Here is a 27,027-nt window from a genome sequence, read left to right as displayed (position 1 = left end):
CTGTATATACAGCTTTGCAGATTCATCTTAAGTTTGAAAGCTATGGCCAATACAATACTTGGGGTGGGGTGGGGTGGGATAGACAACATACTGCATACAATGTATTGTGTTTACAGCTCAGTCTCAAAGCAAATGCATGTTCCATTGGAAGAACTTTTTTTCCCTAAAATAGTGAGAACATGATGTATATTTTGCGCCCTATTTATGTTCCTCCCTCTCTAGACAACGCGTGTCTCCTATTGGGCAGTGTAGAAATGCCCCTACAATGTTTTACTGCGCCAAAGAATCTGGTGCGCTTTTGCGCGGAGGACATGGACTTGCATGCATCATTCTCTCTTCATTCCCTTATGCATCAGCTGCACTCAGCAGCTCACATGGTGCCCCAATGAACCCTCGCCCTCACGCATCGTCCAACATACAATGGATTAACAGGAAAGACATGAATGTCCGCACAGAGGACGGCATCAGCCTGTGCCAAAGGGCTCTCCAAATAGTGACGGAACTGTGCCTCGCCGGGCATGTCGACCGGGAGAAATGCGCGGATATATTTCCACTGGAGAGCAACATACCAGGTAAAGGAAGTTCAGGTAAATGTAACTTAAACAGTGTTTTATTATCCTCTCACAAACATATTTTCCCCCAGGAACTTTAGTTGGCGAGGTAAGCTCACACGAGCGCGCGAAGTTAGATCGCTGAAAGTTTGAAAAGTTTGTTCACGGGCATAGAAACATTCTTAACATTACTAAAATTACCTGAAATCAGCCATTACACTGGCAGACGGTTCCACTTGTTGATTTTCAGTGCGCAACAAGTTTGAAATTAGCAACTATTCGCTGTCTCAGTTTTATTTCACTGGGGAGGTATACTAAGGTAAAAAAGCTACAAGATACATCTCTGTACCCTATTTACCCCTAAATGCTACATATTAGTGTTTTAAAAGTAAATATTAGTGCCTGAAGTACCTTTCTTTTTTTTGTACCTTTTTTCTGAAAGTGCATAACATGCGTCAGACGTTTCGTAAAAAATACTTAATGAAAAACTCGCGAGTTTTCCCCAATAAAACGTAGTAAATAGATTTCTGTACTGCTCGTGAATAACGCACATATTTAATCTACAAAAACACGCATGTTTCAATGTATGTAATTTAATTTGTTGGCCACAAACTTATCCCTGTGCAAATAAGTGTGCAACATACAGTACCACACTTCTAGGATGAGTAACACTAATACAAACCATGAACGTTTTGTGCATGAATTTTGTGAAAATATTGTGAAAATCTTGGTTAATATGTTTGTTTTAGCCCCGTAGTCCAGAGCAAACCAAAATTAAATACAGAGCTACAAGTAGCACAGGCTTAAAACTCTCTCAAAACACCAGACAGTACAGGATGTTCTGTACTGCAATCAGTGGGGACTAAGGTAGATGATATATTCACAATAAAGTATGGCCACGAGTGCTTTAGAAGTCAGAAATAAAATTACATGACAGCATGCTGATGCAGATGATATCAATATATTTTTATAATCATATTCTTACATTTTCAGTGGCCTTAGAAGGGTAGTGGTCATGTATGAGAATGAGTCCATCTCTGTAGCTCAATTCTAATCGGTTAGTAGCACCATTAGCAGTACGGTGCTAAAACTCCCTCCATGATACAGCAATCAACTATAATTATGTGTTGCACTGCGCAGTGCATTAAGCTGAAACTCTTGCACCTGTTGGACACATATGAAGGTTCAACAGTGTCACTCATTCAGAGACCTTTTAGCATCTTAAATCAAAATTGTGACTGAGATAATTTAAAAAAATTTAAATCAAGTTTTATGAGTGCCTGTGAAATGACTTTTTTATTCTTTGGTTGCATGGACCACCAAAATGGGGGAGCAAAATGACTCTGATGTCTGCTTTACTATACAAGCACATTTCAGTCTTCTTTTTCTTATACCTTGCCCTCTCTTTCTTTTCTTTTTCTCTCTCCCTCTTTCTCCTGTTTGTCTGTCATGCATCATTTATTGCTGCTGGTGCTGTCGGTCTGCCTGTCTGGTGTTCATTTATCTCTTTCTCCTATCCTCGTCTCCTTTTCCCCTCACCTTCTCTTCTTTACGATCTCCTCAACACACTCTCCTTCCAATCTTGCCTCTTTTTTCTTTGCTCTCTCTTCCCCTTGTTGCCTGTAGACATCTCTGTAAGTCTGCTAGCTGTGGTCGTAGGTTTCTGTGGGCTCGCCCTTTTGGTAGTCTCTCTCTTTGTCTTTTGGAAGCTGTGCTGGCCCATTTGGAGAAGCAAGGCGCTCTCATCCAATGCTGACAGCTGCCCGCCGGGGGTGCTGCCCGAGGCTCCCCTGTCCCCAGCCCGACCTCCGGTGTCTCGTTCTGTTTCTCCTCATCCTGAGGCCAAGGCAATTGGAACTGTGGGAAGGCAGCCATCGCAAATCCAGCACGAGGATGAGAACGATACGAAGAGGAAGGTACCAGAAGTGAAGGTCAACGGGCGCAGCTCGGTTAAGCTTCTGGAGGCAGCCATGAAGATCAGCCAGACGTCACCAGACATACCTGCTGAGGTGCAGCAGGCCCTGCGTGACTGTCTGAGCAAGCAGGCCAAAATCCAGAGGCAGACCACTGAACCTACATCGTCCTCCAGGTGATGCACACATCTGAATGCCAATTGCATGAGAAATGACAGTACATAGAGATCTACTTTTGATGCTGGATTGCACATTGAATGACACTGCAGAAGAGAGTTAATCATTTCATTATTGCCACTTGAGTAAATAACTTATGTAAATAATAAAATAGATACTTGGTATAATTGAGAGGATATGCTTATAAAGGGATGCCTTTACTGAATGATAAACACATACTGAATGGTTTTTGATCAGTGTGTGCCTTTGAATACAGCAAATGATGGAGCAGCTGTTTTTTCATTTATGAGATATCCACATTTATGCTTTTCATGGCTGCCTTCCAGCTAGAAATAAAACAACCAGATCCAAGCCAAATCACAGCTACTAAGTAGATTAAGCTGCACCAGCATTTACAATATAAAGCATTTTGAAAATCATTTTCTATTACTGAACATCTACCTATACTACCAAAAAAATTTATATACAGTATAATATTAAAAAATAACTATTATTACAAAATAATTAGTATAATTATTTTTTAAATTAACAATATTAGTATAAAATAATATTGGTATAATATTGAAAAATATCGCTTCTATATATACTAATAGATGGATATATATACATCACTGTATATATATATATATATATATATATATATATATATATATATATGTGTGTGTGTGTGTGTGTGTATAGTACTGTGTATGTGTATATATAGTACTGTATTTATTAAATGTAAAAAAAAAGAAAAAATATACATAAATGTCCAAATAAAAGGAATTAAGTTATAAAATAGCTTTTTTTATTCTTTGTTATTATTATCACAACTATATTTTCAGGTATTCACCCTATTGATAGGGTGATGGCACGTCTCCTGGTTGCTGCATACGCCCATTAATCACTATAGTTCTCCAACCAGAGCCCTAGAGTCACATTGCCATGGCAACAGCATTAAATGACCCCAGCATTTAAACAATCAGTTTTTCTTCACTTTGTTTCACGTGGAACCGTGTTTAAAGAAAGCAGGGATGTAATTAGTGTTGCCACGTAATAGCGCTGACATGCTGCGACTGTTTGCCCGACTGGGGAGGTGAGGAACAGCTGTGCTCTGATCCTCATGGAATCCATTATTGACAAGACACAGAATTGTCATTAAAAACTTCAACATGGTGTAACAAAAAAGGTGTCCTCATAAATCGCACATTGATGGGGTGCATAAAAAGGCCAGGTGAAGCTACTTAATGGTCATTGTGAAAGACAGTTTGGCCGTACTTGGGTTGACACTTTTTTGTTTTCTTTTCCCATTCTTCTGTCATTTTGTTAAATATTAACTTCTCTGGAAGTACATCGCGTGGACTCCAGTTTCATTTTCAATATTAAAGAAACAATAAAATAAATAAAGAGGCAGATACTGTATGCCTTGAAATAATGGCAAACCTTATTTAAAAGACTTTAAAATATGCTAAATGTGAAGCTAGTTTCTTTGAAATGGTCATTTCATGGTAGGTTGATCACTAAAGTGAGCAGAACTATGTTTCTGGGGAAGAAACTGAAGATATATAAACTGCTATTATTATGTAACTCCTTATTGTTTTACAATGCCTCGGGTGATGATTTCTCAGATACGATTCACAGTCACAACCCATAATAAATTACTTTTTTTGACAAGAGTTGGACAAAGTAGAGAGAGAAAGATCAGGCGATAAAAACAACAGAATTATGTGGAAAAACAGCTATATAAAAATATTATGATTAATATATCACAAGTTAATGATGTTAAATGATATAATCCATCACTTTTTTGTATCATGCTGTCATTGTCATATGTTTGTTGTCATCATCCCAAAGGTGCTAGTTGCTAGGAAACACCAAGGATAAGTAGAGAACTATGATTTCCTCATAGGAGTCATGATGAGTGTTGAAAATAGGTTTTCTAGTAAAAAGATCCAGGCCTAACTATTGTAATAAAATATTGTCAAGTCTACAATATAAAAGTTGCTAAAAAATGCAATAAAAGATTTTGAAGAGGAACATGTGATACTAAAGTGCTATGGAGTAGCAGTGTTCCCATCAGAACAGATTTGGTGAAATTTAGCATTACATCACTTGCTCACCAATGGATCCTCTGCAGTGAATGGGTGCCGTCAGAATGAGAGTCCAAACAGCTGATGAAAACACCACAATAATCCACAAGTAATCCACATGACTCCAGTCCATCAGTTAACATCTTGTGAAGTGAAAATCTGCATTTTTGTAAGAAATAAATTCATCAAGACATTTTTTTTTTTACTTTCCTCCATTCATAATATTGCTTCTTCCAGTGAAAAAGCAATCTGGTCTGAATCAGAAGAGAAATATGAACAGATCAATCACCGTTTACAAGCAAAAACAGTCCAAAACAGTTCAAAACAAATATTATAGTGGATTTTGATGTGAGAGAGTAATGGACTCTTTGACTGGAGGAAGCATCATTATGGATTATGGATATTTTGGCCAGAAGCAACAATTTAAAGTGAAAATGCCTTACAAACATTCAGCTTTTTACTTCACAAACTGTTAACTGATGGACTGGAGTTAACATTAGTGTGTTGTTTTCATCAGATGTTAGAACTTTCATCCTGACGGCACCCTTTCACTGCAGAAGGTCGATTGGTAAATACAAAATATAATTTTTTTTTTTCAGAAGTAGCAATAAAGTTCTTCTCTTTTCATAGGCATAATTCTTTCCGCCGACACCTTCCGCGGCAGATGAATGTGACCAGTGTGGACTTCACCATGGACACTCTACCTGTGCGCCAGTCTTCTACAGTCAGTATTGGTCGTATCAAACCTGAGCTGTACAAGCAGAAGTCTGTGGACTCTGAAGAGGGTGCCAAGGAGCCAGTAGAGACGTGTGGCAAGCTGAGCTTTGCCCTCAGCTACGACTATGAGGAACAAGCTCTAGTGGTTTGCATTCTAAAGGCCCTGGACCTGCCCGCCAAAGACTTCACAGGCACCTCTGACCCCTACGTGAAGATCTACCTGCTTCCAGAGCGCAAAAAGAAGTTTCAGACGAGGGTCCACCGCAAGACGCTCAACCCCACGTTCGACGAGACGTTCCGCTTCCCTGTGGAGTACAGTGAGCTGTGCAATCGCAAGTTGCACTTCAGCGTGTTCGACTTTGACCGCTTTACGAGTCATGACATGATCGGTGAGGTGGTGGTTGATAACCTGTTCGAGCTGTCTGACCTGTCACGTGAAGCTGTGGTTTGGAAGGACATCCTTGCTGCCACTACAGTAAGTACAGTCCTTGTGCATATAGAAAATCAAAGGTCATAACCAGTACGAGACCAGATTTCTGGAAGGGTTGTTCGCCATTCAGAGTCGAACTGAGAATGTCTTTCTAATTCAATTTGTATTGAATTTGAGTTAAGGTAGCAAACAGGATGCAGAAATTGAATGTAAGGAAGTAGAACTTAAATGAATAGAAACTCAAAGAAATTCATCAGTAATTCAATTGTAATTTTTAACTAAAACCAAAGTTTGTCAAGACAAACTGAATGTTGGTTTGACAAAGAGTTCTTTGAAAAATAAACAAACAAATGAACGAACAGAAGTACAAGGGCAGCTGTATTCACATATGTACTAACGTTTGACCTCTGTCATTGCCAACAAAGGGTATATAACAAAGTATTGAGATGAAATTTTGTTATTGACCAAATACTTATTTTCCACCATAATTTACCAATTAATTCTTTAAAAATCCTACAATGTGATTTTCTGGATTTTTTTTCCTCATTTTGTCTCTCATAGTTGAGGTATACCTATGATGAAAATTACAGGCCTCTCTCATCTTTTTAAGTGGGAGAACTTGCACAATTGGTGGCTGACTAAATACTTTTTTTCCCCACTGTACTTCTGCTTCAGTCAAACAGAGCTCAAGGGAAACTGACTGCACAAATGTGAAGGTCTCATTAACGGATAGATTGATCTGTTATGTAAAGCCAGGTGTATAGGGAGACTCATCTCCAAACTGACTCACTCTTTCAGGGCACCCACATACCCCTTCCAAATATAGATCCAATTGCCAGTTTCCAGAGCCACAGGAAGCATGATTATCAAGCCAGAGCATTCAAACGACAGCCATGACTAATCCAACAGGTGTGGAATTGAGTTTGTTCTACCGTCCCACTGACTGCAGACTAAAATAAGAAATGTTACTGGCAGTACATTTTTAGGACAAAGGAGCATAAGCAGTTTCCTCCATAGTATTTTTTTAGGTTCCTTAGTCAGATTGGCCTTCATGATAATGAAGCCCACTCATTACGCCTCAATTAATATATCAGAGCTTATGCTTATGTAACTGAATCAGTCATGTTGTTTATGAGGGATTTTTAAAGACAGCTCTTATTAAAGGAACAGTTCACCCCAAAATGAAAATTCAGTCATCATTTACTTACGCTCATGCCATTCAAAATCTGTATGACATTCTTTCTTCTGCAGAACACAATATACGGTATTTTAAAGAATGTTATAACTATTTTTGTTCATATAATTATTATTATACTAGTCAATGGGATCCAAAACAACTCCAGTGGACCCCTATTGACCTTCATTGTATGGACTGCAAAACAAGACATTTTTCAAAATATCCTCTTTTGTATTTCACATATAAAGTCATACAGGTTTGAAGCGACATGAGGGCGAGTAAATTATAATATCTTTTATTTTTGGATGAACTATCACTTTAATAGTTAGCGCTTGAATAATATAAAAGTATTTAGCCTTATTATGAGCATAAACTAGATATCTGAAGAAAACAAGTTTGTAAAGGTAAGGTAAAGAAAAAGGTTTGGGTACTTAGTTCAGAATCTATGATTTCTCACCGCACCTGAAACATTAAACCCTATTTTAAGTGGTAATATGCACACAGGTTTGACGTTATATTATATATTATTACATACTGTATATACTGACTTGTTAAATTGCTAAACGATCTGTAGAGGTGAAAGGCATCGTTTGTCACACACACCTCACTTACAGTGACTCAGATGCATTTAACAATGACATTCCACTGCCTTCCTACTTCAAAGACAAAGTAAATGGTGACAGCATTTCATTTTGTTCACCACAGAGAGAATCTGTGATTATGAGTCATTCCTGTTTGGGAAACGCAATCGTTTCCTCCTACTTGTTTGACGCATCAGTCTCTTTCAGGCTCATTCATTTCCTGATTGTGTTGTTTTCAGCATATTTATTCATTTTCCTGTTGTTTGCTTGACAGGGATACGCATTTCGGTGCCTGTCAAATCACTTATGTTGTATTTTGCTAACATTTGGATCATTCTCATGCTATTTCCTTCTCATTCTCTTCACCGACTATTGCTTTGCCTCATAGCTACAATACAGAAGTATTGATGTTTAGTGTTGGAAAGGCGGTGGAGAGGTTTCGACCTGTTGTGCTCCATTATAAGAGTATCACAGCTGACCTTTAGGGAGAAAAACTGACTCTCAGAACCAGACCAGCTGCTCTTAGGCCCCCGACTGCGGAAAGAAGCTAGTAACTCTCAATTCCTAAAATAGTCGGAGCCATAGATTGCAGCCTTGCTCCGTTACACTTCCGACTGCACATTGAAACCCTCTATTTTATCTTAAGCTGACGTTTGAAGGTCTAATTTTGTTCTCTGTTTTTGGAGCACATTGCTACTGTGGCACAATGCCATTCATATCTGGAGGAGAGGAAGTTGGCCAGTCAAAACAGGAAGGGTATTATTGCCCCAAAAAGATTTGTGAATTGTTTTGGAGACAAATGCTGATAGGAGACGTGACTCCAGAACTAGCCCGTGGCTCTCTGTATTCAACAGTTGTGGTGTGGATAACAAGAGCAGTCAGAGGAGGGGATAGGATGTGACAGAAAGGGATCTGACGTCATAATACAACAGAGGAGGTAACACATCTGTTTGATATATAATCAGTGTTGATATATAATCTTGTCAATTATGGACAACGGTGTTTGTTAACAAACGGCTTTGTCAGAAATAATGAACATTAGATAAGGAAATGTGCATCATGATAATGAGAATTAAAATATACAGTACTGCTGCCAAAAATATGACAAGCACACCACAAGAAATTAATAATTCACTGATTTTTGGAAGATAGTTGAATAGTCATTTTCAAATAGTCGGGGATTCACTTGCACATTAACAGTAAACGATTCATGCTTAATTAACATAAAATGTTTGACTATATGGTTTCATTTTGCACTTTCTTGGTAACTAAACTGTCATTTTTGTTGACTACATGTACTCTACCATTGAAACGAATGGGGTCAGCATGATTTTTGTAAAAAATAAATATATACATTTATTTAGTAAGGATGCATTAAACTGATCAAAAGTGACAGTAAAGACATTTACATTGTTGCTAAATATTTCTATTCCAAATAAATTCTGCTGTTTTGTCATCAACTGTTTTTTGATAAAAAATAAGAAATGTTTCTGTCAAATCAGCATATTAGAATGATTTCTGAAGGATCATGTGACACTGAAGACTGGAGTAATGATTATGAAAATTCAACTTTGCTATCACAGGAATAAACTGTATTTTAAAATATATTAAAATAGAAAACAGTTATTTTAAATTGTAATAATATTTCACAATATTACTGTTTTTACTGCATTAAATAAATGCAGCCTTGGTGAGTGTACACTGTAAAAAATGACAGTGAATTTAATGGTAAAAGACTGTAAATATGCTACAGTAAAAACCTGTTAAATGGTTAACGGTAAATTCCCCTACTATATACGGTGAAAATATTGGACATTATTTTTACGGTAGTATACCGTTTTTGGAAGGGAAATAGACCGTATAATTTACAGTGAATAACCGTAAATTGACATTCCCAGAATTCCCTGCGTTACATTTCAAATTTGATGTTTTTTTGTTGAAATAACTATGTTTCTTCTTTGTTTTTTTCTTATCAGTTTTGTATATTAGGGTTGAGTGTTACATCTAATGTTGTTAAATTAATGTTTATTGCATTATTTCAGTTTCATGTGTGTTACCATGATGGTGTTTGGTGTTTGTGTGAATGACACGGTGCACCTTCTATACATGTTTATATTTAAAAGCGGCTTGTGATGGGCTTTGGTTGATCATGTGACTTTCTCATCATTTGCATCTGCATTTGGTAGTTATCAGTGTATTACAAAGGTACAAAACAGATTTCAGTACTTCAATAAGGTTGGTATATTAACATTTGATCAGTTAATGAAATTACGGTATTTAACTGTAAATTTAAGTTAAAACCTAAAACGTTGCTACCGTATTTTTTACTGTAAAATTCCAGCAACCACAGCTGCCATTTTTTTACCGTAAATTTTACAGAATTTGTTTTACAGTGTAAGAGACTTCTTTCAAAAACATTAAAATTACCCTAATCTTTTGAACGGCAGTGTATTGCCATTGTAGAGTAATAAAAATGTATAAATATAATGTATAATAGTAATTAAATTGAAAGATTATTTTTAATCAGAAGACAAAAATACTAATAAAAAAGGTAACGCAGTATGTGATCAATGGTATTGAGAAATTGCACTTGGAAGGCTGGAAAATAGGCATGTGGTACACTTGAAATTTTAACACAGTACAACAGTGGTTATATGTATGATTCTCCCTATTATGCAATCTGTTTTTTAATCTTTACTTGGACAGATTAATCACTATCTTTAGCTGCCTTTGAAAGAATAATGGCTGTCTTATTCCAGTACCGAAGGGCTGTAAATACCAAAATACACACTGGCCTTTTAGAATAATCTTTACCACCTCTGCAAAGCTAATAAAGGCCAGGGAAGCTAGATTTGTCTCATTCAAAATTGAGTTATTTAATCGCACAAGCCACCCAAACTATACATCCCACAGAAACACGTCCACACACACAAATACAGCTGTTATGAAAGTCTTAATGTCTTCCTGGAAAAAACTTGCTTTCTTAGAAGAGTCATATTTCTTTCCACAACTGTGTAGTTGTTTCTGAGTCACTGAGTTTTTTCCCTAAATTTTTACAGATATATCCTCTCTCTAGATTTAACATAGAATATGGCTTTGTTTAAACCTGATGAGCAAACATTAGTCCAATATCTCCCAAGCTATGTTGTTGTTGATGAGGCAAATAAAAGTCTATTTGGTGTCAGTCAATAAGGATTTTGTTTGCAGTCGCATTAAGTGCTCTCGCGAAGAAACTTATCTTACAATATATTACAATAAAAATCATCTTACAATATATGCTGAAGATCTTGCAGATCATTTAAAGTCCCCCTGTAGTCAAATATTTTATCCCTTAAAACTTATCTTTGATCATCAAAATGACATATTTAAATGTTTTTTCTTGTGAAAATAATTTTCTCATGCCTTAAAATAGCTTTATTTAATGAATGTAACTCTACACCCTTGCCTCATTTACTATAAGCAGATCTATGAATATGCAAATTAGTCCCGCCTCCACTCAGTCACACCAGCCAGCACCTCCTGATCCACTGAACTGTAGTAACCGCAAAACAATACACGGATAATGACTGATAAAACTATGTTTTTACTAGCGGACAACTACAGTGAATATTGTAACATTCGTTAAAGTTACTTACTTGACGATGTTGTGTCCTAAAATGCCTTGAAGACTCGAATGCAGCCATTTGTGATTGTTAATTTGCGCCCGCGAGCATACGCATGTAAAGTTGAGAGGTGCGGGAGAGGTGCATCTGACTCTGGGCTACTTTTACACTGTTGCCACGGGTTGTAATGCAAGTTAGCAGTTCTAAATTCACATTAAACCACAGCTTCATGGGTTTTTTGCTCTGAGTTATTTTTGGTTTTGTGCTGGTATTGGTATATTTTGCATGCTAGTGATAGGAATCGATCCCTTGACGTGATTGGTTATTGGTTTGTGACGTAGCAAACCAAGGGCTGTTTCAAACCATATTTCTGGGTCAGCCTTTGGGAAACTACAGTTTTGAGGAGAAAATACTCAGCAATGGTGTTGATTAATAGATTGGCACATGGTTTGTCTAAAAGCATATTAAAAACACCACATAGCCAAATAAACAACATAAAAAACTTGATTTTCACTACAGAGGGACTTCATTTGTAATGCTATTTTAGGACACTGACGTGCAGACATCACGTCAGCCAACAGTCAAATCAACTTGTTATATTGGCTGCACAATATATTCTTTTCAATATTTAATTCTCTTTCTTTCTTTCTTTCTTTCAGGAGAGTGTTGATCTGGGTGAAATTATGTATTCCCTTTGCTATCTTCCCACGGCTGGACGCATGACCCTCACCGTCATCAAATGTCGCAATCTGAAAGCCATGGACATAACCGGCTACTCTGGTCAGTGTTAACCCTCATGTTCTGTCCCTCGCAATTTTACTATCTTTATGCTTAGGGGTTCCAAACTTGCTTCTTGCAACGTTTAGCTCCAACCTACCCCAAATCATTTGCTTGAAAGTTTCTAGTTATCCTAAAGGCTTTGATTAGCTTTGTTTAATTAGAATTTGAGTTAAATTCTGCATACTAGTGTCCCTCCAGGAGCAGGATTAGACACCTCTGATTTAGCTAGAGACTCCAATGACAGTGAAAATAATAATAGGAATTTTTAAACCAATTTTCTCCTTTTTAACTTATGTAGACAGAAACTGTTGAAACCTAAAATGTCAGTTGTACCACAATTTAGACATGCACTTTAAAAAAAATGTCACTTGTATCCAATATATTAAGGCTTTTAAATACAAAAATGTATTGTAGAAAAATACAACAAAATAAATACAATTAGACTATTGGCAGAATTTTCTTTCTACAGTCATTCAGAAGAAATTAGAAAATTAATTGTATTTTGTTTATGCCTAAGGTCTCTGCAAACCCCAAAATAGATATACAATTTTTCATAGAGGACATTTGATGCATGTTATTAGGTTAAAATTTTGTTTATGTATGAGTTCTCATAAGTCATCAACTATACATCAATGCTAAATACGTTTGGTGAGATATTAAAATGTCTGTGGGGTCTGTCAAATCGCAAGCTGAACATGAAAATAAATGAAAATGAACAATATCACACTCGTAGCAATGCAATATGGCTGTATATCAGCATGCTGTGATTACCTACGGCCAAATCACAGCCGTGCCAATATACAGCCATACTGCATTGTTTTGAGTGTGATATTGTGTTTATACAGCAGTTCAACGGCACAAGTGAACCACCGTGAGAAATACTGCACAAACTTGGTACAAACAGTGAAATGGTGGGTTCTGTTCACTAGAATATCGCACTGCTGGAAAAGGCTCTCATCCAATCAGAATCGAGAACCAGAAAGAACTGTTATATGAATGCAAATAAAACTATGTTCTTCCATGCATAAACTATTACCTAGGTCTAAAAAGCTTTACTTTTTGTGTTTTGGATCTGAAAAGCTTCAGACACATTCACTTTGCTGCTTTCCACAGATCCATATGTTAAAGTCTCCCTCATATGTGACGGTCGGAGACTGAAGAAGCGGAAGACAACCACCAAAAAGAACACACTCAACCCTGTGTATAATGAGGCCATCATTTTCGACATCCCACCTGAGAATGTGGAGCAGGTCAGCCTGTCAATCACGGTGATGGATTACGACAGGTCAGTCCTTGCTCCTTTAGATGATATCAAAACTGTAACCATACAAATTCATAGCATGCTGAAGACAAATTATTCTGGCATGAGAGATGATAATGATGAAGATCGCATGCTAGGAAACCACTCATGCTTGGCACTTGTTATTCAAATATTTGCAGCAAACATCTTAATGGAGATCTTTCAGTCTGGTCTTGTAAAACACTGCTGTGCAAATTTATTAAATCAGACAGCTACGCTGTAATTAAGGGCAGATTATGGCATCAAAACATCGCTGTGGGTGGATGTGGGATCACTATATGTGGGTGGATGTGGGATCATTTATACAAAGGTCCTGTTGATCAAGTATAATCGCTAATATTTCCACTGGTTTCTTTAGTCTTTTTATCTTGATGCGCATCCTTTCTGTCATGAGATGTGTTGGAAAGCTAGCAAACCACTTGTCACTGCAAACAGTTTCTAAAACAAGTCTTATGTTCTGTTTCTCTTTCAGAGTTGGACACAATGAAGTGATAGGGGTGTGCAGGGCAGGGCCGGATGCGGAGGGGCTTGGGAGGGACCACTGGAACGAGATGCTAGCTTACCCACGCAAGCCCATCACCCACTGGCATGCACTCTGTGAGGTGAGAAACTAGGAATCAGAACAGAAAGTAGGACCCAATTGTCACTTGCCCTTTAGGAAAAGTGTTGCATTATGTTGTTTTTATGGCATGCAAAATGTAAACATTTGGATTTGCAGGATTTATTGAATGTTGTTCTGCAGATTTTAATAAATTTTTTATTTTTTTTTCAATATCAAATTAATTATGAAAAACTGTATATTTTCACTGGACCTAATGCAATAAATATTTGCATAATAATGTGTAGTCACATTTGCACATATATGTAACTAAAAATAAATTACAATGACAACTTTTGCAACAGTGGTATGTAGATTGAGCCTTGATGTAGTGCTTTAGGCTTATTCTGATCCATTTGCCAAGTGCATTTAAGTCTAGTATGTCCTAAACTACTCTGTTGTGATATTTTGGTATCATCTGTCCCTGCAGTGGCCTGGAAGAGCATCCAGTTTTGAGAGTCAAGGATCCTGTCCATCCCCAAGACCCCCACAGACCCCTTAACATCCTGGAGTCCACACAAATCTACTGTAACTGCAAAACACATTTGGTTTGTATAATTAATAGGGAATATTTTTCTCTAGTTGTAGCTTGTAACTTTGCATTTTTATTTAGAAAAGGACTAATCAATACTGGTATCCCTGCTACAAACATAATCAAGTATTTGATTCTTTGAAATTTTGCTGTACTTGTGCTGAGTTTATGAGCTCCTAAAACAATAGTTTTCAGGTCACTTTGAAGCTGACAGTGAAAAAATGTTACGCCTCTTGCTGTTTGACAGAATAATGATTCCATGTAATTTCACAGACACATGAAATGACAGTGCTTATAATTTCATATTCTTGAACGTTTCAGATACATATTCCCCTATCTGGTGAAAATATTTGACAAATTTGATGGAGGGTTAGGGGAGTGAAAATAAAGAGGTGTTTGAATATGAAATCAAGGCCTGTTTGGTATGCAAAACATTCATACAATCATGTGACCAAATGGAGAACAATGTTTTTTTGAAACAATTATTTATCAAGCCTCTAATATGTCTTTATTTATATAAAGAATACTTTACAGTTGTTATAAAACAACATTTCTTTATATCAACTAAGATGCTGAGATGTCAAAAGTCTACAACTATTTGAGACAGGATGGATCTTCCTTCTAGAGTCTGCCATCATGACTCTTGAGAGGCACTATGAAGGAGAAAACATTGTCAAAGCATTTTTACTACACATAAATAATGATTCTACTAACTGACATCATTTGCTCATTAATTGATGCTTTTAAAGACTTTATATTAATAAAACTGTTGTAGCATACTGATTTAAAGGTATACAAATTTAATTTAATTACATATTAATATTTAATGATGTGCTCATCATACTTGAATATCTCAAAGTTGGTAAATAAATGGAAAATATATTACAATAATTCAGCTTTAAAAATAATATATGTATATAGGATAACAGGATAAGAAGCTTCATGAAGGTATTGATGTATCAAAAAAAACTAGGATATACAAAAACAAAAATTTAGCAAGCAGTAGGTCACTGAAAGTTAACTTAAGAGCTGTCATAATATACCAAAATTTCTCCATAATTAGGCATTTAAAAAAAATTAAAAATGATTTTTTTCTTAGCTAGCATGTTGTGAAAATTATGGTCAAAAGGAACTTTCACAGTAGCCAAACGATGTAGCATGTTTTATTGTAGTTGTTTAAAAAATATTCATATAAATTCATATTATCTTTAAATATATGAAACACTTGCTGAACATTAAATTCTCAAATCTAAAAGCAATCATCCCACTCCTGTTCTCATTTCCTAGAGTTATTGATGTATTACTAAATGTCACTGCTTGCAGGAAAAAAAATTCCTTTACCATTTCTAAAACTCTTAACTTAACTTGAAAAACCTCATTGTGTTTTTAAAAATAGACAAGTAAATTAACTTTTAATGGTGTTTGGCACTCGCAGAGCGATCCCGCTGTTGGAAATTTGCATGTAATTCTGTTAAGGTGCTATAAATAATTCCATCAGGCGAATATTAGCAAAATATGCTATGTGCAGATCAATCTTCGGATGACAGTCAAAAAGAAATCAATGTTGACGTGTCATTAACGATAAAAAAAATTTAAGATGATGAGCTTTCTTCAGAGGGGGTCAAGAATGAATTGTCATAATTTTCAAAGAATCAATAACATCTAAAGCAATTCACGTGATTGAAAAAAAAAATTCTGCAAAAAGAGAGGTGAAGCACTGCCAACCGCACAAACTTTAGGTACAATTCATGAAGCATTCGCTCTCTGGTCATTTAAAATGGATGGACAATAGAGAAACTTAATTTACTTTTCATTTGAGTGAAATTTGCCTGATGATTAGTAGCCATGTGGTTGAGTTTCAGTATTCATTGTGTGAAAACATCCAGCATCTATTAAGTCGGTATGCAAATAATATGGTACATCATGGTAATTGCACACCTAATGTTTTAAAGCTGGACCCTCCCGATTGGGTTTTCTGAGTGTATTCTGGTGTGTCCATTAAGTAATAATGCAATCATGGCAATTACACAAACGGCTGTGTACTGTTAACATTAATTTGCACAAGACAGTGCTTCTGCCCCAGAGCTCGGTCAATGTGATAGAACAAAGATGAAGTATTCTTGTAGCATGCTGATACCAGTACATTAGATATTGTTTAGAAACGTAGACTCCTATTATTTCTGAGAGGCATTATTTTTTATTTCATTTAACTTTGCCAGTGCCGGCGTGTGTGTATATACTTGAGGATTTCTTTGAATTGTTATGTTGTTAAAGTGCATTTCTATGGATCGTTTGGTGATTGGTTTGTACTATGGGCTCGTGATCTTGAATAACTTTATACACTATTTGCATATATTGTGTAATGGCTTCAAAAATTGTACAACTGTTTTGATTAGCACTCAACTTCCTGAGATGACTTCTTGTTCTTGCTATTGATGAACTGCTTCTCAGTCATTCTTTGTCATACTTGCACCGGACAACTAAAACGATTGCTATGTATGTTGTTATGATGTGTACAGTTTGTGATAACTTTTGTAAGGAAAGAAAAAACAAATGCAGTAAATATTTGAAATATAATTTTACTGGATGTTTCAAATGTATTTTAACTAAATAAATTCTGAATTGTCAAAGTGTATTTTACAATTGTTGTATATATCGTTATTTGTAGCTTAGTGTCAACTTTAAAAAAAAATTGCTGGACAGATTTCACATTTAAAATAATCATTTGTACACAGAACATCTGCAACCAGTGTTATTTTAGTATCACTGAGATGCTATTAAAGTTTTTATAAATATTTTGAATCAGTTTTTATTTTTATTTTTCATTTTCATTTAAATTTTTAGCATTTTTATGTGTCTATATAGGTTTTATTAATATTTCAAATTTGTATTAATTTATTTCAGTTTTAGTACATCAAGTTAAACTAAATTAAAATGATCAATTATCTAAAATGTATTTATTTATTTACTTAATATCCATTAACGTAACAATTTTTTATGGGTTTCATTTTAATTTACATTTGATTTTTAGTTAACTATAAAAACCCTGCTTGCAATTATCATTTCTAGACTTCAATTTCATGCATATGAAATATTATGAGAATATTCTATTCTATTATATCCCTTATTATAGAATAGACATTTTTAAACTCAAAATGTACACAGATACATTCCACATTTGAAACATTTCACATTTGCCAATTTCAGAAATGGCGACTAAGTATGGGTGAAGAAGAAAATGGTCCATTAAGAATGATACCGTATCTTTTGAGAGATGATGCATGTCTTTCAGATAGCAGCAACCGAGTGAGAAAGCTCTGCACGCTGCGCTGTACCAATTTTTCAAACAATTTACTTAATGGTGTCACACTGTTCAGATGCAATTAGGCTTTCTCTGATATTTAATTATTAATGACACAGACAGAGTGGGAAAGAGCGAGAGCACAAGAAAGAAAGACCTCAAGCATATTAAGGAGATGAAAGGCAAGAAATTTCAGCCGTTTGACAAACTAACTCATATTTGATCATCTATAAGTGAAAAATGCTTTTACAATATGCAGAAAATGCCATATTCCGTCTCTTATTTTGTTGGAATCGCTATAAAATTATAGACATTACAAAAAAAAAAAACTCAAAATGTAATGGCTGTGAAGAAGCAGTTTGCTCAGATACATGAGTTTGACCCACATCAAGAATGCATTAAACAAGAGACCAGAGCCAAATGGCTAAAAGAGAAGATAGAAGCACCAGTCAGATGATGCATGTATTGAAGAATAAAACATGCTTAACACAAAAGGAGATGCTGCTGATTGAGGTGCTGCTGTCTATCTTACCTCTGAGCCTCGGACTGTTAAAAGGTGCCTCATCAAAAGACTGGCGCACCTAAGAAAACCTTGATCAGGCTGACAGGCAACTGCCATTTCCTTCATCTCTGCAGATATCAAAGAGTCGTCTGCCTCAGTGGTTTGCAATCCACTCGGTCTGCTGGGGAGAGAGATGGCAGAAAACCAATTCGACCTAATGTTGAGCTTACATTTATTTATCATGAGCTATGAACTGCGAAGGGCCTACAGTCCAGAGGCAAGTTTGTTTAACACATTTAGGCTGTTGTTCGGCCCGATAAGAGGAACTAGAATGAGTCAGCCAGTCATTGCAAAATAAACCCTGATACAGTGAGCAAGAGAGGTTTGTATAGTCCCAAATTGGTTTGTTATGTGAAAATATACACTGAAATTTTATTTTACAAATAATTACAAAGAATTGGCAAGAAACACTTTGAATTAAACATGAAATTTTGACGTAGGAAGGCTGAAATGATATTTTCATATAATCTTTGTTTTATTTACAACTTGTATTATTATTAGTTTATTATACAAGAAAACAAATAGAATATTTACTGTCAGAGTCAAATATTTAATTTAGTTATTTATGAAATATTTATTTAAATACAGAATGCCATGATTGAGCAGAGTCAAGTATCCCAGAGAACATTAAGAAAAGTGTAAAACGGTAACAATTTTCAAGAAAAAGAAAAGGAAGAACATCATGTCACATCCTAAGCTACACTATAGACTCTAAGAAATCTTGGTTTTAATTATTCTTCTATAATACAATACTGGTTTGGAAAGGTAGCCACATGATATGTCTGCTAGACCCCTCCAGAGTGAAAATAGCATATCACCAGTCTGCTCAATAAAACCATAAACGAAAAACAAGACTCTAATTATTCCAACAGCAACCAGGAATAAAGTATGAGAGAAAGAGTTTCAGGCTACTGTCATTTCAATGCACTCCTGGTTTCCATTATACAGGAATGATTGGACATCTGAGTGGCCAAAGCCTGCATGCTGTTTGCATCTTATAAAATCTACCGCGCATTTAGCCTCCTTAGATAGAGGCTGCAGGGCCAGCGAGTGTGAATGTGTTCACCTTGTCAGTTTAATTGTTGAACTGTCACTCACATCAAGGCAACAAGGGTCCATTTATATCCCCTCGGGCTGACGTCTGACATGTTCTCCATTCTAGCCATTTCTTGAGACCAATGCAAGACAATGATTGTGAACAACTTGTGCTTTCCTTGTATCTGAGAAACTGGTTTAGACTGAACATGTTAATGGGAATTTTCATCCTAAATCCAAAACATCTAAACTTACTCTTATATTATTCTGTTTTTAAAGGCATTTTTCATTCTTTCATAATTTACCTACAAAAAAGAAGATATCTTAAATAATGTTTTTACTGCTTTTGTCCATATGATGAAAATTGAGTTATTTTAGTATTATTATAGTATAAAATAATATAAGCCTTAGTAATTTTATGTGCTTTTGTCATTTTTATTATAAGTCGTGTTTTTTAATTAGAAATAACAATTGTAAATATTTATATTTAGCTTTAATGTATTTTTATTTAAATTTTGACTAAAAGTTTGACTAATTTTAATTCTTTAAACTTATACAGTAAGTCATACACGTTTGCAACGACATAAGGGTGAATAAATGATGAAACAAATTTTTTTAGGAGAACTATACCATTAAATTCAATATAACTTTGTTGTTCATGAGAGTGTCGTATGTAATAATTGAATTCAGTGGCAAGATGTGCGTATTTTGCACCTGAAATGGGTGCTGAAAGAACTATTGTATCATCAATCTGAAAGGTTTTGTTGGTCCAATTTTATACAGAGTGACTTTTGGAAATTATTGAAAAAGCTTTGTAACAGCTTTTTTTTTTTTTTTAGAAAATTTGACATTTTATGTGATTAGGTAGAATCAAATTAAAATATCCGGCCTGTAATCAGGCTTCAACAGCATCTAATAGCACATCAGGTGGTTGTAGTCAACTGCACTTGTTTGGTTTAGGTATAATGAGGACTTCTCACCAATGTCCTCAAAACTGAGGTCAAAATGAAGAAAACTTTCTAATATGCATGTCTGAACAATTTGCTTGTCAGACTGTACATTTTCAGAGCAAGAAATAACAACTTCAGTCCTAATTAATATGATTAGTTGAGCAGGTTGCAAAGAAATTGCACAAATGTCCATCGCACCTTTCTGTTGATCTCAAATGGTTTGGGCTTCTAATATGTATACTCACCTTTGCATTTATCCTTTTTACTTGCACATTTAAACTTGTAGCTTCTTTCTATAAACATTTACAGCTTGTTTTTGAGTGAAGTAATCCTCACACAAGATTTTAGCAGACAGCATTTTAGCTCTGCTGAAAACCTATCCTGTCTTGTATCTGTCACTCTACCTCATCTTTGATTTTGCATTAGTGCTATCCTGATCTGTGTGAGCCAGAGGTTATTCTGTGAGTGTTGTCATGTTGAGGGGATGTACTGGACAGGGAGCTCATCTCTCCATTATGAGGGTCGTCACAGTCACCCTGCCAAGCGCAGATGATTTTAATGCTTAAAACCAACAAAAAATTGTGGATTGAATAATAAGCGGGAGGACAGGTAGCAATGCTGTACTCATAATAGCCCCAGTGAACATGTGAACACAATGCCTCCACATGCATCTGACTCATAAACGCCGCAAATCTTCTTCTGTTATCATCAGCTAAGAACTGTCATGTCATTTGAAGGTTTAATTATTAGAGGGCATCATACTTCTGCTGCTTATATTTCACACATTCTGGATGAGTAGTCACAGTCAACGATGTGCCCGATCTGACTGCTATCTGGCATTGATATTATGTGAAAAAAATGCATTGAATTCCTATAAACTTCAGTCATCTTCAATCTATATGTGCAAAAATACGGTCACGTAAGCATGAAATGGCTAAATAGCTTGCACAAAAAAATGCATTATGACAAAAAGCATGCACAAAAATGCATGACAAAAAAAAGTAAAAAATGAAAAATTCTATATTTTTATAAAAATGTAAAAAAAAATAAAGAGAAATTAGTGTTTAAATATCTACATAACGACAACAGTATATACAATTTCCACAAACATTTTCATATTTTTCTAAGGTAATTTTAAAGATAAAGCACATTTTTGCCAATTAATAAAGCTACTAGCGTAGTATCATTTTTCAATATACGTTTTACCACTAATGACTGTTTAGACAATCTCTATCACTGTTTTCAATGAGCATTATGCAGTTTGTTATAAACAATTTAATCCATTACTGTCTTTATTTCCTGAAATGCTGGCGAGAGTGCTCTCACATATAAAGCACAACGCCGACTTTCCAAGCTACTGACAGAGATGTGTATTGGATGTGTCCGCAGTGGATGTGTATTGATACGAGGAACCAGAAATAGACATTTTGCCCCTTGGATCAGAGCACAGAAATCATCTTTCATTAGAGCCCTCTTGCCTGATATCCTCTGACACACACACGCACACATACAAACTTGTGAATAAACAAAACTGGTGTATTTGTGTGTGAAAGGAGGGGGAAAACAGTTCACATAAGGATGCAGTGCAAACTAAGAGCATGATCAAATATATAATGGCTCATCATCGAGCTTTCTGAAAATGTCTGACACATGCTTTTTAAAAACTGTTTTCATGCAACACTGGAATAATCTGTCTGAACTCAGGCACATTTTGAAGCAACACCTTGTTCAGATCTTTGTGTACAATGGACTTATTGAAAATATTCAATATTTTCTCTTACAATATGCAAAGACAACTGTAAGTATCCATTTGTAGGCTGATTTTGCTGCAAAAAGTGCAAACACTGTGTCTAAGCATCCCAACGAGCCTAAAAGTCTTTATTATTCAAAATTGTGTTTGGTGACACAGATGGGGCAGAAATGACACACTTCAGCTTTAATGATGTTCTAGTGAAACAGATAAATTTTTCAAGACACACGTCCTATTTATTTAGCATGTTCCCTATCCAGTCTTTTTGATGCTGTGAAACTCTCAAGGATTAGTGACTGCATCCACTTCAATGTGTTATGACAGTATTCCTATCACTTACAGAGCTCCAGCTCTAATTCCCTGAATTATGCATTTGACTTTTACTCGCAATCACTTCGCATTGGTGGCACTAAACCTGTTTTTTAATCCAAGTGCTGTATGTCACATTCGGTCATTCAGCGTGGTCTTGGATTTAAGCATAGTTGCCTATTCCCGTTACCGAGTCTAATCTGAGAATGCTATATCGTAAATCGCTAGCAAGAACAAAGAAACGTGATGGTGAATTTTAATGATGACATTCATTACAATGATTAATGAAGAGTAAGCCATCGTGGTAAATACAGCCTCATGTCTTTTTCCTGCTCTCTGCACACATTGTCCTGCTCTCATAAGCACATAAATGGCTCATTTGTTATACACATAAAATACTAAATGGCCATGTTTCCTTATTCATTTTTAACTCATCCATTTTTAAAGGAACCTATTAACGGTGGGCAGGAATTCTAGATAGACATAAGACAGATAGATAGATGTAACAACAGACAGGCAGAAAGAACAAACTAATGTTGGATGGATGGATGGACAAATTAATAATTGAATAATAGATAGATAAATAGATAGATAGACAAATAGAATAATAGACAAAAAACAAAGACAGACAGACAGATGGATAGACAAATGATTAGACAGAAAAATGACGGATGGACGGACGGACAGAGGGATGGAAGGATGGATGGATAAATTAATAATGGATCAATAGATAAATAGACAGACAGACAGAATGAATGACAGACAAAAAGAACAAAAGATTGATTTTTTCTGTGTAAATTACCCAGTGGCACTGAATAACTAAGTTCTGTCCGTAGGAAATGGTATTTCTATGAATGAGTGTCCAGACGCCCACTCCACACATCATGAGTCATTGACTGAGACTTGGTGTTCTCAGAGTCAGTGGGTGCCGCCAACTGTGCACTGTTAGATCACTGCACTGTGAGACATAACCAGAGTTGACTCTCACAGACATGCACACCAAAACACAACCATACACAGCCTTGCTGGAATTTTAACAAGCTAATATCAATAATGCAGTTGGAGAGGTCAAATAAACTAGCATTTATTCATAATTAATCTTAAGACTTTGCAGTTTAATCCTCCTTCAATATAAGCTGAAACATACACATGACACAAAACTTCACTAAATATCACTAAATTACATCAGTATTGTTCTATATCCTCCCTTCTCAGCCATTGGTGCACATCACCCATTGATTGCCACTACAGGTCAGCACCTTTCATGCTTTCCAAATTCTTAAATTTCTTTTTAGTCTCAGCCGAAAAACAAAACAAAAAACAGGTGATTCTATGCCTTGAAACAGTATTTAGCAAATATCTGCAATATGCCCTGAAGTGAGACTGCTTACCATCTGGCACATAATCATTGGGCTTTTAACAGCAGGCAAAACATCTGTGATCATAGTCTGATGTCCATTACGGGAAGGCAAAGCTCTGCTGTTGGCTTGAGCGGTGACAGGCTTGAAATTTGAGAATAAGGATCATCAAGGGGGAGGTAGATTGATGCCCTCATGGTCGGGCTAAATCTGTTTGATACCGTCGGCTGGACACAGGTCCCATCTCAATTTGGTGAGCAGTGGAGATAAGCCTGCCAGTGCTGAATATCACTAAATTACATCAGTATTGTTCTATACCCTCCCTTCTCAGCCATTGGTGCACATCACCCATTGATTTCCACTACAGGTCAGCACCTTTCATGCTTTCCAAATTCTTACATTTCTTTTTAGTCTCAGCCGAAAAAAACAAACAAAAAACAGGTGATTCTATGCCTTGAAACAGTATTTAGCAAATATCTGCAATATGCCCTGAAGTGAGACTGCTCACCATCTGGCACATAATCATTGGGCTTTTAACAGCAGGCAAAACATCTGTGATCATAGTCTGATGTCCATTACGGGAAGGCAAAGCTCTGCTGTTGGCTTGAGCGGTGACAGGCTTGAAATTTGAGAATAAGGATCATCAAGGGGGAGGTAGATTGATGCCCTCATGGTCGGGCTAAATCTGTTTGATACCGTCGGCTGGACACAGGTCCCATCTCAATTTGGTGAGCAGTGGAGATAAGCCTGCCAGTGCTGTGTGCTAAACTGATCCATCCATCCTGGTGCCAACAGAACGACAAGAAGCCCAGCGCGAGAGTGTGAGCTGGAGGGTTACAGGCATATCTTGCCTGCATAGTAAATTTTATGGTAGCGACTCGAGGTGCAAAAAAAACCCTCCAATATAAGACGACACAAGTAATACATCTGCCTCCATTTGCACCACATAAAAATGCACACACAACAACACAATTAAAGGAATAGTTCACCCAAAAGTTTATTCACCCTCAGGCCATTCAAGATTTCTGCATCGGAACAGATTTGGAGAAATCTAGCATTACATCACTTGCTCACTAATGGATCCTCTGCAGTGAATGGGTGCCGTCAGAATGAGAGTCCAAACAGCTGATAAAAACATCAGAATAATCCACAACATGACTCCAGTCCATGAATTAACATATTTTGAAACAAAAAGATACGTGTTTGTAAGAAACAAATCCATCCAGATAAAATACAAGTCCTCTATCCGTAATATGGCTTTCGCCAGTGAAAAAGTCATCTTGTCTGAATCAGGAGAGAAATAAGCACAGATCAATCAGTTTACAGGGTAAAACAGTCCAAAACCATTTTAAACAAATATGTTGATGGATTTTGATGTGAGTGGATAACAGGGAATTAACTTTTTGCTGGAGGAAGCATTATTATGTATTACAGACTTGTATTTTGCTCAGAAGTTTGTTTAAAGTTAAAACTCAATGATGATTATGTCTCATTAATGACTCATTAATGATTCTTACAAACACATAGCTTGTTGCTTCACAGGATGTTAATTGATTGACTGGAGACTTGGACTCTCAATCTGATGGCACCCATTCAAAGGATCCATTGGTGAGCAAGTGATGTAATGCTGAATTTCTCCAAATCTGTTCTGATAAAGAAACAAACCCATCTATCTATCTATCTATCGATCGTTCGCTTCATTAATGGCTGGGAAGTTTAAGGAAATGTTTAGCCGCAGGGTGTAAAGATAGTTTGGGGGATGATTATTGTGGACTTGGCCTCCTGCAGTCTCTATGGAAACCCCTGTCTGCTTCTGCAGTCTCTGGAAGAATTTAATAGGTATACCTGCGTTCCCACGGTGACCAGACGGCAGATAAAGCTGGTGTCAGTCACAGCTGTTCTTTGAGAATACATCCTTTATTGCCAGAGCGCACTTGTGATTTAATTACTTGTAACACTTCGCATTACAGCATCATCCAGCTGAACTGCATGGCCAGTGATTAATATGAGCACAATATTTGTATTGTGGAGCAAAGCTGGGAATTTTTCCAATCTCTGGTTTATTGGCTACAGCAGTGCAGTGTTACCTAACCTGGACCTAGTTTGACAATCTTTGGCTGTTTAAAGGATAACAGCTGATTGAATACGCACTGAAGAAAGCCAAAATCTATATTAAGAATTCAATGATAATTTTGTTGTTGTTTTTTACTTATTTTAACATTTTATTCTAACATTTTATGATAAAGGATGAATAGAGAGACGTCACACATATTTCAGTAAATTAAATCTGCTCAGTCAGTCACATATTTCCATCTTGTGATCAAAATGTGAACTGCAGTTGAAAGTGTGCATGATGTAACCTCAGTTTGTCCCTGCTGGTCCTCTAAATCACTTTAAAGCATGGCATACTGATAAATTGTATATTCATTAAGAAAAATAAGTTACAAGATTTAGGCTTTGGGGTTTAAATGTATCCATTACCACAACATTATAAAAATAAAAACAAAACTATTCATAGTGTGATAACGACATTTTAGAAAGACAGGCAACTAAATGGTTTAGGCCAGTGGTTCCCAAACCTGTCCTGGAGGCCCCTCTGCCCTGCACTTTTTGTATGTCTCCCTAATCAGACACACCCAATTTAGTTCTTGCAGTCCCTACTAACGAGCTGATGAGTGGAATCAGGTGTGTTAGATAAGGGAGACATACAAAAGGTGCAGGGCACAGGTTTGGGAACCACTGGTTTAGGCTGTTTGAATAGCTTGAAACTGACGACACAACAAAGCATCAAAACTGTTCAAACCTATGACAGTAACTTAGAAAATGACTTTATAAGTCCTAGACCGTCCCGGAGCAGAAATTCGCTGTTTTACTTGCTCTGAGAAAACTATTTAGCCTACATGAAATTACAAAGTTTTACTGTTGTTACAGAGAAATTCACAGCTGGACTCTGATTTAAAATAGTTGGAGAATACAAAACTATTTACAACGCTAAGACTCTTCACTCACATCTCATAAAGTAAGTAGAAATAAATAAATAAAAATAAGCAGTTCTCTAACCTGTAATATCCACATATTCATATCTGGAGGACTTGTCAGAGACAATACTTCGGCTGAAAGAGTACAGAAAAGTCAATTATAAGCATTCACAACTCCAGTCCAAAATAAACAAACAAGCAAATAAATAAATGTCTTAAGCTAGGTAAGTCCTTTCCTCATTCTTGTGTGCTCTGTGCCTGTTGAGTCCAGAAAAAGAGCAACACACTAAGAGACTTTTTAACTTCTGGTGGGATTACTAATGACACTAATAATGGCTATGCGAACAGCAATAACAT

General features: G+C 36.2%; 1 protein-coding gene across 1 annotated transcript; it reads left to right on the top strand.

The window, feature by feature from the left end:
- The first annotated feature begins 309 nt into the window (after positions 1 to 309).
- Positions 310 to 14,845, top strand: LOC107565666 (synaptotagmin-10-like). The gene is made up of 7 exons (XM_016250927.1): positions 310 to 572; positions 2,178 to 2,640; positions 5,341 to 5,902; positions 11,877 to 11,997; positions 13,111 to 13,282; positions 13,770 to 13,899; positions 14,326 to 14,845. The coding sequence occupies exons 1-7, from the start codon at positions 386 to 388 to the stop codon at positions 14,395 to 14,397; spliced, it is 1,707 nt and encodes a 568-aa protein (XP_016106413.1). The 5' UTR covers positions 310 to 385; the 3' UTR covers positions 14,398 to 14,845.
- The last annotated feature ends 12,182 nt before the right edge of the window (positions 14,846 to 27,027 follow it).

This window comes from Sinocyclocheilus grahami, unplaced genomic scaffold, assembly GCF_001515645.1.
Source record: "Sinocyclocheilus grahami isolate Dianchi unplaced genomic scaffold, SAMN03320097.WGS_v1.1 scaffold1015.1, whole genome shotgun sequence".
NCBI classification, from domain to species: domain Eukaryota; kingdom Metazoa; phylum Chordata; class Actinopteri; order Cypriniformes; family Cyprinidae; genus Sinocyclocheilus; species Sinocyclocheilus grahami.
This window is presented reverse-complemented; position numbering and strand designations above follow the sequence as displayed.

Coding starts and splice junctions, on each gene's coding strand:
- LOC107565666 (XM_016250927.1), top strand. CDS start 386: ATGAACCCTCGCCCTCACGCATCGTCCAACATACAATGGATTAACAGG. Junction 573..2,177: donor ACTGGAGAGCAACATACCAG/GTAAAGGAAGTT, acceptor TGTTGCCTGTAG/ACATCTCTGTAAGTCTGCTA. Junction 13,900..14,325: donor ACTGGCATGCACTCTGTGAG/GTGAGAAACTAG, acceptor CTGTCCCTGCAG/TGGCCTGGAAGAGCATCCAG.